At 36.7% G+C, this 13,382-nt stretch overlaps 1 protein-coding gene across 1 annotated transcript in view; it reads right to left on the bottom strand.

The window, feature by feature from the left end:
• The window catches only part of ABCC2 (ATP binding cassette subfamily C member 2), an 833,283-nt gene that overhangs the window by 423,537 nt on the left and 396,364 nt on the right, over positions 1-13,382 (bottom strand). The window contains exons 16-17 of the mRNA XM_044055642.1: positions 7,571-7,697; positions 236-412 (exon numbers count right to left, since the gene is read on the bottom strand). Coding sequence (XP_043911577.1) covers positions 236-412; positions 7,571-7,697 — 304 coding nt within the window. The remainder of the gene's footprint in view (positions 1-235; positions 413-7,570; positions 7,698-13,382) is intronic.

Raw genomic sequence — 13,382 nt, forward strand, 5'->3', positions numbered from 1 at the left:
TTAGATTTGAGTAATTTGCAAGCTCAACAATCCATATCTACAAAGACAGACATTCTTCATAAAGAAAATTATCCCCCCAGAGCTGCACTAGCAAAGTGAAATGACATGGATTTCACACCAAAGCTGTACATTTTCTCAAACACTTTTCACAATTCTCTATACACTAAAGTTTTATGGTACATCAGATAAAATGTTATAACATCACATAATGTAATACACTTATTTATGACTGTACCTTCTCTCCAATTTCAGTCTTATCACCTCCAGGTAACAGTTCTAAGTCTGGTAATAGAGCACAAGCCTCTATGATTTTCGGATACCGAATATCTTCCTGTTCTGAACCAAAGAGTATGTTGTCCTGCAGGGTAGCATTCTGAATCCAGGCTTGCTGAGGTACATAGGCAAATGAACCCTGAAAATTGTCAATGTTAAGTGAATGTTGTATGTAAGGGTTAACTATCACAATGAAAATTACAGCAGTTCTTGAAATAGCAAACACAAAAAACAATAAGCTGCCATCTAGCACATTGATGAGAACTGTAGATATAAAGGAAAACCACTGCCCGTCTGATATTGCTTTTAAGTAATATAAAGTAAACTGACAATCAGCAGCCCTAAAGAAATATGATTATTACTGAATATATTTAAATATGTATGCCAACACCTGTTAGAAGAATTCGGGCTTGTGTGTACCCTCAGAAATACCTTTTGAACTGCTGAGCAACAGTAAAAGCAAATATTTTTGTTTTGCAAAGCTTTTATTTGTCAGTTAGATGGCTTTAGTTAAAAGGCACTCTGCAGCCATAAACAAAATACATTTCAGTTACAGCATAGGAAAATTAGCCACAAAATATACAATTGAAGCAGACAGTAGGTAAGGTTTACAAGATCTGTTCCAGTAAATACAAAATTCAAATAACAGAAAAATATGCAAAACACATCAGTTAAGTTAACATTAGATGTGATTGATATGGTTTGTCAAAGACAGGATTTATATGCTTTTTCAGTGTGAAACTTGCTGAAAATTAAAAAAAAATCATAATAAACAGAATACATGGAAATAGTTTGATCATAACAAAAACACACTGCTAATTCTTTTGACTGTATTCAGTCACTGTCCCTATAGTAATTTCTAAAATGTATTTGTTTTGTTTGTTGACCAGGATAATGGATTGATCCCAGTGCAGCCATTTCAAACATAGCCTGAAAATTACAGCTAGTAAGATAGTTTGCTCAAGTGAAAAAAAGTGTCTTTATATATGAGTGATGATAGTTATACTTAGAGTAAAAGTAGTTTGAATTAAAATTAGGTAGATGCTAATACTGACACTGATATACAACTAATGCAGTTCCTCCACACAGTCATTAACGTTTTTTACATTTACAAGGTCTAAGTCATACAGAGAGATGGTGTAGCAGGTTGAACATGTTATGTTAGGCAATTACTCACATATCTGCTTTCAGAGTGACTAACCAGCTTTTCCTGTTCTCATTTTGTTCATTTGCTAGTCAAGAAAACCCATCACACACAGGTGCCTTTTTTCAGAAGTGACCGAGCAAGACTGCCTGCTTAGATGATTAGTTCAAAGTCATACTGTATGCAAGGAGAAACCAAAGGACTCAAAAGCATACATCTGGACTAAGCTTGTCAGCTACCTTACCTCTGTGTACAATCCTGTCTTAACTTCTGTTGGTCTTACAGAAACTCGATCCTGAGCCATAACCCAAGAAAGTTCTTCCTTGAAAAACTGATATACACTAGTGCCCAGACCTCTAGATTCATGCGCTCTCTCCTGTTGTGACTAAATTGCTTTCCTCTAAATAATCTTTACTTAGGGAAAAGTGTAGAATTTTCCCTCTTGCATCAAGCATGGTCTCAATCTTAAACAGTCATTCATACACCTAAGGTTACCTCTCCTAGCTCAGTTCAGGAATTTCAACCTGCTGCTCACCTCTTTAAGTCTAGCAACATTTGTAGATCCATAGGTTCAGTTCTTAACCTTATGACTTACTAGCCTACATGAGGCTTGACAGTCATAACCCCCATGATATTTTCTAATTCTCATGTATATAACAAGGTATTTTTTGAATGAAGTTAATGACTGATGATTTCTTAATGTGAGGGGGAGTTTATCCCATAATCTTAGAAGGTACTGTCTTGTCATTAGTGGAAACAGATTATATACAAAACTGGTGGAATATGTTGGCAAATATGAATTCCTGGCACAAATTTAACATGAGTTCACAAACGTTTACAACACTCTAACACTTGTTTGTGACAAAGGAGATGTTGAAACAAACATGGAGAAAGATTAAGGGGATACTGTCCACTGATTTAAAAAGAGCATTTATGTGAGATTATGAAAAGGCTAATCTACGAAAACTGAGTGATCACATGGCTAACTTCAACAGTGCCTTCCATCTTGATACCACTGCTTATGCGGAATCCTAGACAGACATTTTATGCATCTGTCCCTCTCAGAAATAAAAAAAATTAAATAACCTCCTGTGGTGTAACTTAAACACAAACAAACTAACAGCAAGGAAAAATAAATCTAGCTCTCAAGATGCCAAAATGCTCTTGCTAAACTTAACAAGGAACTACAAACCATGATCAAAATAACCAAAGCAAGACAAAAGTTAAAAATAGCCACCCAGATGAAGGATAACCACAAAGCCTTCTGTAATTATTTTATAAATCTTAGAACTAATGCCCAGCATGGCATAGAGCTAGTAGTAAATGATTCACATAACCAGACCTTGAAGAAATAGTCCATCTACTAGCAGACAAACTAAAGTCAAACTTCACCCCTCCCATATTCTCAGATCGCATGCCCACACCTACACCCTCTCCTCATATTTTCTAAGAATAAGTTCTTTATGCAATATCTAAGGGAAAGAACACTACATCTGTTTGTCTAGAAAACATATCAGGCTGCTTACTGGTCAGCCTGAAAAGTATGGCTCGTCTGATCCCCTCCAGAAGCTACATCAACATCAAAACAGGCTTCATGCCAGATGAACAGAGAAAAGCAACAGTCATTCCATTGCACAAAGATGAGACTTCAATGGAACCACTTAATTATACACATAAGCCTGACCAATCTCATCTGTATGGATACGGAAATAATCATTATGGCATTAATATATATATATATATATATATATATATATATATATATATATATATATATATATATATATAAGGATATATGGGTAATCTTCAAACCGTCAACTTAATCCAGTTCAGATTGATTAAGGGAAGATCCTGCTTTCTTAACCTGGTTAACTTCTTCAAAAAAGTTACTGAAGGAAAGAATGAGTGCATAACAGTGCACACCAGATATATAGACCTTGCAAAGGCATTCAGTACCATCCCACATCCAAATATTGTACATAAACTGTTCCCGCTAAATGTCAATCTATATGTAACTCAAACAACATACTGGCTCACAAATAGAATCCAGTACCCAGGAGGTTAATGCAGGTGGCTGTACCTCCTCCAAAAGACTGGTGACTAGCAGTGTACCCAAGAGTTCAGTCCTTGAGCACGTCTTCCTTCACATACTTCTTTGAGGAAGGGAAGACAGCAAGGGTCAAGTGGAATAAGCTGCTTCAACCAATAGAACAACGTGGAATAGGATTACTTAATTTGAGGGTGTATTTTAGAGCAACACAGGTAAGGCTCTTATACATAGCACAAGCAGAAAACTATAATTCAAAGTGGAAAGGAATGATGCTGACACAGGGAGGAAGCTCAAGATATAAGGAGAGAATGGGATTTTGAATGCAGTCTCTTAAGGAGAAAAACCAAAATCATACAGAGTATTATATTCATAAAATAGCAGGGAGTATTCTAAGAATCAAACCAGCATGAGAATGGTGAAAAGAAATTTTGCTGATAGGTGACTGTGGTCATTTATATGTCTCATAGACAAGAGGGGGCTGGAATTTATTGGAGAAAACTGGCAAAGGAACCAAGGTATTGGGAGCAAATAGGTAGAAAGGGAAATATAATAGAATGGGAAGAGATCAAAATTTTTTTGGACTGCAGGTTATAGATTGCCTTCCTATCAAGGATTGATATCAGAGTATAGGCAAGGAGAAAGAAATAGGGGGCTCCTAAATTAAAAACCCAGCACTGGCAGAAATTTTAACAGAATCTAGAACAGAAGCTGCTATTAAAAAAGGAATAATTAGTAAAACATATAAAATATTGCATTATAATTATAAGGATCAATCAGAGGAACTTAGAAAGGATTGGGAAGAGAGACTGGATAAGCAATTCACAAAGAGACAATTAGGGGGGATATATATGTATATCTCCCAAATATGCAACAAAGTCTAGAAGATTTAGGATCTTTGCCTGAAGTGTTTACATAGCTATTTTTATACCCCAAGTAGACTCCAAACAATTTTTCCTCAGGTGGATAGCAAATATTGGAGGTATGTCAGGCAAGAAAGAGATAGCTGGGCACATATTTTTTGGAAGTGTGATGAGCTGGCTGACTTATGAGATTCCCTGCAGACTGCTCTGTCGGAGGTGCTGGGTGAGTAGATTGGATTGACTGGGGAGATGATTTTTTTGAGTTATGCTACAGAATCGGAACTGCATAGACATAGTAAAGCTTTGCTGAGTCTAATTATGGTGACTGCCAAATAAACAATTACTAGAAAATGAAAATCAAAGTCTAGACCAACTTTACTAGAAGTAGTGAATATATTAACAGAGCAAAAACAACTGGAATTGGGATCTTTAGAAAAGAGAAGGAGCAAACTACATAGGAAAAATTGGGATTTGTGGGAACAATATATGCAGTTCAGGAACAAGGTTTAAGAGGTTCCTCTGTGGCGACCCCTAACCAGGAAAAGCCAAAAGACTCAACAACATATAATGCTTAGCTAACAATGACTGGAAGATTTATAAGTCATGTATAATGTTTAAAACTATAGTTGTTTCAATGGTGTCTGTGATGTAAAATGTTTGTAACTAAAGTGATATTTTGTATGTTTTTCATCTATATAAATGTAATATTGCCTTTGTCATATGTGTAAATTTAATTAAGATGTTTTTTTGGGGGTTAATGTTAAGGGTTTGTAGCTGACCAAGTTTGCAGATGACTGCAAACATGGTGCCATCATAAACTCCCCTCAAAGAGGGCCTGTCCTAAACAAATAGCTCTTTGTCAAAATCATGGACTAAGACTAAATGCCAAGAAGTGCATAATCCTTTCCTTCAGCAAGCATGACTCCCCTTGTAACTGTCACATTGCAACATTCCCCTGAAAATTGATCCCATAGTTAGAGATCTGGAAAGCTATGCTGTCAATGTACTGTCCTTTGATCACCCCACATCCACTGATGTTCAACAAATACACTGCTTTTTGGCATATGGCTAGTAGTGACCTGCTATCCTTCCTTTGGCAGTCCACCAAAGCTAATAGTCTCTCCTACTGCCTGTCTGAGAGTGTGATGGACATTGAGTAAGGGCTAGCTAAGAGGTGGGTATGTAGTTAGGATTAGAGTAAGGGCTAGCTAAGAGGTGGGTATGTAGTTAGGATTAGAGTAAGGGCTAGCTAAGAGGTGGGTATGTAGTTAGGATTAGAGTAAGGGCAAGCTAAGAGGTGGGTATGTAGTTAGGATTAGAGTAAGGGCTAGCTAAGAGGTGGGTATGTAGTTAGGATTAGAGTAAGGGCTAGCTAAGAGGTGGGTATGTAGTTAGGATTAGAGTAAGGGCTAGCTAAGAGGTGGGTATGTAGTTAGGATTAGAGTAAGGGCTAGCTAAGAGGTGGGTATGTAGTTAGGATTAGAGTAAGGGCTAGCTAAGAGGTGGGTATGTAGTTAGGATTAGAGTAAGGGCTAGCTAAGAGGTGGGTATGTAGTTAGGATTAGAGTAAGGGCTAGCTAAGAGGTGGGTATGTTTTCTATGTAGTGTGTGTCTGAGCTGTCTTGTGTACTAGTAGTGTTATGGAAAGTTTTTTTTCTAAAATAAGATATAAGATTAGGGTTAGGGTTAGTATGCATTACTAAAATGGTTCAAGGGAGTAAGGCCCTCCATTAGCATTAGTAGTGTATGCACTACTTGCCTAGGTGATTCTCCCTTCTTTACTTCCTAATTAATGTTATATTCTTCCACAAATATAAGTTTAGCCATATACTGTTGTCTATCTTCAAGTGTTTAATACCTTGTTCTACTTGATTACTGTAATATAAATCCACTTACTCCTGTCAGTAAACTGGACATTTGGCAAAACGAACATAACATAAAACAAACATTCTCAGAAATGGAACCTGCAGTTCACTTCATTGATCAAATGAACATAGAGCGAGGTACCCATACATATATGTATACATGCGCTCGCGTGCGTGCACACACACACACACACACACACACACACACACACACACAAACACACTCTGTATCAAGCAGCATGCAACACACAAGCAAGTAATAATACCCAACATGTTGGTCATTAGTGAGGAGTAATGGAACACTCTGAGGTATTCGGGTCTATATTAGATCACCGAATGTTTAAAAAAGCGAACGGTGATTAAGCGACCCTATGTAAGCAAAAGCTTACAACATCAAACTGTCAGAACAGCGATTTTTTTTTTTCCCTTGGAAAAAAATAATCGCTGTTCCAACAAAAAAAAATAAAAAAACAAAACAGTTTAAACATTACATTAAGTGGGGGGCTTCACCCCCTACACTCCCATACTTAAATATACCAACTCTGAGACTGCACTACAGTGCAGAAAACAACAAAGTAATGAAGCGGCCAAGCAAATTCTTTCCCTTGGGAATAATTTACTTAAAAGCCGCTTCGATATTTTGCCATTTCAGTCTTTTAAGTTCGACCAAGATGCATTCGAAAGAATGCGTCTTCGGTCTTCTAATAGGAGCCCAGGTATTCTGGGTGGTATTAATTCTGGAAAACAGTTTTACCTGTATCATCCTTTTGTATGTATTTATCATAATAAATGCTTGTTCAGATGCAACAGAATAGGCTATGGAAGAGGAGGGACTAGTTGCATGGTGGCCATGTGTCTTCTCTCCATGTGGGAAAGCAATGCTTTTGTGTACTCATCAGCCACTTTGTGAAAAGCAGGTGTCACAGCATATTGCAAAAACAGTGAGGATAAAGCTAGATGCCCACAGATGGACAGGTAGGTGAAAGCATGCACATTTCTACAAAGACATCATTCTATGTCATACATTAGGGGACAGTAATAATGTCATGGGGCAAGAAAAGAAATGGTCCCAGTAAGCACTAGCATAAAATATTTGTTTGTTTTATTTGTCTCTATTATGTAAAACACTTGGTATGCATTTGAATATTGTAATACCAAATAAACTAACATATTACGTAAAGCATGAGGCCCACTCTTGCCATCATGGAGGAACACATGTATGTCAGGTAATAGATGAGTGCCCAAGGAGTACAGATTTGCTAGGCAGTAGTGCAAAAATTAATAAAAAAAAATTCAACTTATTTGTATATATTTCATTGCAGATACAACAGTGTGCTTATATGTTAGCAATTACAAAGTTGTGCTTGGCTTTACATACCTTAATATTTATGTAACCCTTAATGTGCTCCATCTCTCCAAGCAGTGCTGATATCAGAGAAGATTTTCCTGAACCAACTGCACCAACCACAGCTACTAGTTTGCCTGGCCTAATGTCGAGTGTAATACTGCCCAAGGAAAAAAGAAAAAACAGATGATCACATCATTGAATTGGGCTAGAGATAGTCATTTGATTTGCAATGTTGTGTTGTTAGTTCTGCAAGAATAAGGCACAATAAAATGAAATAACAAAGGGTGTAAATGAATATACTACACATTTAGGATTATGGGTCATTTACAGATGTGTATTACTGCCTCATGCACATAACAGGGTCAGAAATTATGCTTTTGTCTGGTTCAGAATACCTTTTGTCAAAGTCCAGAAATCCATGGAAAATAAGAGCTAACAACTATTCTCAGCTGAAAGTTGAATAATTTTGTCTGCTTCAGTAAGAAACAGGAGTTATCTTTACCACAGACAAATGTTTTATGCAGAATCTCTCCTGTGCATAACCCAAAGGAATTACCTTTTAGGCAAATGTCCAGGTCTCTCCATGGCTACTCCATGAGCATTCCTTCTTCATTGTGGGAACAAAGCCCATAATCCATATTCTAGCTAAACAATTCACCCTCCACAAAAAGTCATTTCTCAAAGTAGGCAGAGTTAGATCCTTTTACTTGTACAATAGAAATCAGGTGGCATTAACTAACTGAGTTTAGCGACTAATTCAGCCATGATTACTGTACCATTCTCCAAGTAACAACCATCAGTTAGAAATCATTTTGTCAAGACCACCAACACTGTGTGTGTGTTTGTATAGTGGTGTAGCACCACGTGTGGAAGCTGCTATCCAATACCTATCCAGTTAATAAAAGTTGCTTTATCAGCAGCTGCAGTTAAATATTTTTTATCTGTTAACTTTTGGAAGATCATTTATTGCTTTAGTTTGCCTAATATTTTATGAGGATGACCATCTTGCTGAATCGTCGTTCATCTGACTGCAGTTTTGTGAAGTTGTTTCAGTGAATGTTCATTATCTCAAGCACCTGGAATGTTGAATTATGGGACTGGATATAGAATTTACAAAGGTATTTGTGCACTAGATAGTGTTTGGCACTTCAGGAAAATAGTGCATCATGCTACAGAAATACACTTTGTGTTTAGAATCGCATGCAGGATTATGATCCAACCTCCGATCATAACCAACTTATGTATTTGAGATACACATTTCAAGAAATGCACCACAAGGACAAAGTTTGAGAGGTGAATCTTGGCATCTATGTTGAGAGAATATAATGTTCATTGAAACCTAATCATAATTCTTTGTAGATCATGAAACTTCACTTGCTCCATCTACTAGCAGTTAAAGAAAAAAAGTGTAGGGGTGGAATGCTTTTGAAAGCCAGTAAAATGTTTTCAGCACTGTCAAACAGCATGTGAAATAGTGTCCCTCCAAAGAGAAAAAATGCTTTAAAAGCTAAGAACCTTGAAAAACTCCAAAATGAAGCTAGAAACCAGATCCTATGGACCGCCAGTAAAAACCACAGGAAACTTTATTGTATAAAAAACAATACTGAGCGTTTTCATCGAGTGTAACCACGACTTCATCAGAATACAAAAAAAATCAAATCAGTGCAATGCTCACATTTAAATACTTCCTCTCCCAGTCACATTATTAATAAAGACCAATCAATGCCCCCCAGTTACAAAGTCATTTGCATAAAGTATGAGTCCACAAAACAAGTTTGCTAAAGAAACATACACTTAAAAAAAAAAAAAAAAAAAAAAGACTTCACATAACCCAGAAAAAGGGGCACATTCATGTGTGTTTTTTGCACTCAATGCAGACATATACTAGAGAAAGACTATGTGATGATTAATGGGTTGAATATTTTCTCTGATTTCTATTGCAATTGCAATACTGCTTATAGTGTAACTAGCCAAATGTCAAGAGTGTGACAGTTTCTATGTAGGAAAAAACAAAAAAAATCTTTGTGATAGAATATATGAACATTTTTTGGATATAAAAAACAAAAGGATTCTAATGCTTTGTTTAGACATTTATCAACATTTTCTACAGGTTTTTATTTTTTGGGTTAGATACTGTCACAAAGAATAGTAGAGAGGTACCTTGGGATGATTTGCTTGAGTTATGTGAACTTAAATGGCAAATTATATTAAATGCTCAAACATTACTAGGCTTGAATGATGTACTATCACTGGCTAGTGTTTTAAGGTTACGTTCATATGATGTGTAACATTTTTTTCTGGATTATGTGAAGTCTGGCTTTTTTTCTTAAGTGCATGGTTTCTTTAACAAACTTATTTTGTGAATTTGTACTTGATGCAAATGACTTTGTACCTGGGGCTTTGATTGGTCTTGATTAATCATGTGACTGGGAGAGGAAGTATTTAAATGTGAGCATTGCATTGATTTGATTTGTTTGTATTCTGATAAAGTCATGGTTACACTTGACAAAAACGCTCAATATTGATTTTTTTATACAATAAAGTTTCCTCTGGTTTTTATTGGCTGTCTCTGGGATCTGGTTTCTAGCATAATTTTGATGCTTTAAAAGTTATTAGATTTTACTTGTTATATATTATTCTGAAAACAACAATGTACTGCTGTGAACTTAATGTGAGGTTAAGTCCTTGTTTATCATTACATGAGTGAAGTATATTGCCTATCAATTACTCTAAGGTAATCTAACCGATGAATAGAATTTTGATAACTTTAAAGAATGCAAAACATGCAGATGTGATTTTGATTTCAGGGGGTTAGTTGTTGCCTCACAGTAAGATGCTGTCTGGTTCAACTCTCAGCTAGAGCGTCTTCTGCGTGGAGACATGCGTGAATGGGCGTTCCTTCGTTGAAGGTTGTGCTTCAGGGCTGGCAACTTGGTATGTAAAAATCAACTGCCAATCATTAGCGGACCTGAGTTCCGCTGTGGCGACCCCTAACCGGGAAAAGCTGAAAGACACAACAACAGCTATTCCTAGCTCCAATTTATTAAAGAAAGTCTTGAGACAAACTTTTAGTGGATTATATACGATTTGTCTAAATATTCTGCTGTAGTGAATAGTAAAACCCGAATCATGACAAAAATGTAAAAACTGAAACTGTGGCAAAGTCCTTTTCTATAAGGAACTGCAATACTATATAGAACTGGTCTACTTTAGTAGACCGAAATGCCACATTACCAACATTCAAAACACCAAGACCACATACCCGAAAAGGCATAAACCTGAAACTGCAAAAGCCAGACTATTATTTACCCAACAACTTCACAATACAAATGTAAGCAAGCCACACCTTAAAACAAACTCCATAAAGCATAACAGGATATATTTCAAAATGTTTATTTGTTACCACCCACAGTGCAATGAACAACTACCAATCACTTCCTGAAATAAAAACAACTCGCCCATAAACATACCAAAATCTAAATAATAAACAAACAAAAAAAGCACAGCAAACATAAAAAAATAAATAAATAAAAACAATACTGGCAATTATACCCAATCAAGAAACCTGCCCACTAATAAAAACAGAAAACCCAAACAACACCCTAACACGACATGGCACTGACATGACTATTCAGTAGGGTATGTTAAAATTAATAAAAAATTTAATCCGACCAAAATGTTTATGCAGGGGAGCTATGCCTCCTGCACCCCCCCAAACCCCCTACAAATTAAATATAACAAATCTGGGCAGATCTCCCATTCTGGTCACCTCAAACTGTTGGCATTCCAAATGTTCAGTGTTCTGAAAGTCGGTAATTTGAAGTTTCACTCATGTGAAAGTTCAGTCTTTTGTTTTGGGAGTTTTAAATTTCAGTATTGTGGCATTTCAGTCTACGGAAGTAGACCCAATATACCACGACTGTAGTAATGAAAGTAACAAGTAAAGAAACAGTAAAAATTCTGTCTGGCTTCAGCCAAATAGGAATAGATTCAAATAAAAAAACAGCATGTTTCATCATTTCATTATCACAAGTGCACATCAATTTAAAGAGCTAGGGCATAGACAGAAACAGGCCAGCTATTTACAATTCCAAGAATATTAAAATGGGAATGCATTGACAAATGACATGTATCAGCAATATCTTGGTAAATATGGGGCAAAATTGCCTAGACTTAAAATGACTTTTAGGTCAATAGTCTAGTAACCACCTATGAACCTATAAAGAAAAACTGAACAAAGTACACCTTTTACAAGTAGCTAACGGTATTACAACTACAAAAAAAAACTATTCCAATATCTTTAGTAGCATCACACAGACTTATTGACACCAGTCCAAAGAGTTTGAAGGTCACATTAAAGTGCCAGGCACTGAATGATAAATGGTTTAGCACTTGTTCCAGTGCTTAACTCTGTCTTGACGTCATTCCCATTCAGATTCAAAGGATCTGCAGGCTACTAAGTCATTAAATGGAAGCCAGAAATGAAGTCCAGAGTAAATCCATGATTACAGATATAGAGGTATTATTTAATTGCAGAGGCAAATATAGTTAAAATAACACATTGTTTCAATTACCTTTGGAAGTTTCACATCGCTTGCAAACAACTGAATAAACGGGTTACAAACTGACTTCAACTGCTTCAGAGCGGTAGGACATCAAATGGCAAATACATTGTTGCATTTCCCCCAATGTAAAACAGGCATTACAGTAAGTAAGACAACAAGCATGACCTTGTAAATTCGAAATGTTTAAGGCATATATTTCAAGAGTAATGTACCGTGACACATACACGTACTTGCAGCAAAATCTTTGTCCTCTGGGCTAAGAAAAGTGGAGATGAACCAGATCTCAGAAGGGGAAAGATATCAAAGGATAATAAAATGCCATTACTATTAAAAAAAAAAAAAAAAAAACAGAATGGACAAGCGTTCTGAACTCATCATAGATGTTGAGACCTCCATAAAGAAACACGTTACCTAAATCGAGTACTGACAGACAATCCATTACAAAAGTTGTGTACATTTTACCACTGAGCATGCTGACCTTTAAGCCTTCCGTATCAGTTCCCAGTACAAAGGTGAGAGATGGCTGAGGGAGGCCCATCATCTTGACAGCCATAGAAGTGGGTTTCAGCATCCCAGCAATGAGAGCATTTCTGTGAAGTCACTAAACCTGCTCCTGATGGCTGACATGAGTAGCCACATCACTGAAGGATAGCCTACACTTTCCTTATGCATGTGCATGCTTGCAGTAACAGCCTAATGATAGCCACTCTCACCAGTTTAGAATTCTCAAGCCCATATCCTTGGTCTCAGCTATTTAGTGCCACACAAGACTGCATTTGCATGATGGTCATCAACCAACCGAAAGGTGCCACTCCTTCCCCCCTGGATAGGTGATCTGGCATCAGCCACACATTCTAACCCTCCCCTGCCCACCTCTCCCATCAGTCGAGACACTATATAAACTCAGATCATCTGGGTTATTGTCACAGAGCCATGTTTAACTAAGAAACTGTAAAAATTCTACAAAAGTCCATCAAGTCCCTTAATAGGCAATATCAGGTTGTACCACTGTGCAAAGGCAGGCAGCAGACTTCTAGGATGAGTTCTTTGAGGGGTACAATGCAGTGATGCTCCTTAGAGCAGTAACAGCTGTAGATGTTCAGCAACAAACAAGCACAACAATATTAAAAGCTATAAGTTGTAGGAGAGCAGTCCAGCGGTAGCCATTTACTACACTTGTGAATTAAGACAATGTCAGATAATACATAATACCAAAAATATAAAAGTCGTGTAGTAATAATATCTGATTTGGCTAATCAAGATAAAGCTACAACTCT

The sequence above is a fragment of the Protopterus annectens genome, chromosome 14.part0, assembly GCF_019279795.1.
Source record: "Protopterus annectens isolate FY-2018-M chromosome 14.part0, PAN1.0, whole genome shotgun sequence".
NCBI classification, from domain to species: Eukaryota; Metazoa; Chordata; order Ceratodontiformes; family Protopteridae; genus Protopterus; species Protopterus annectens.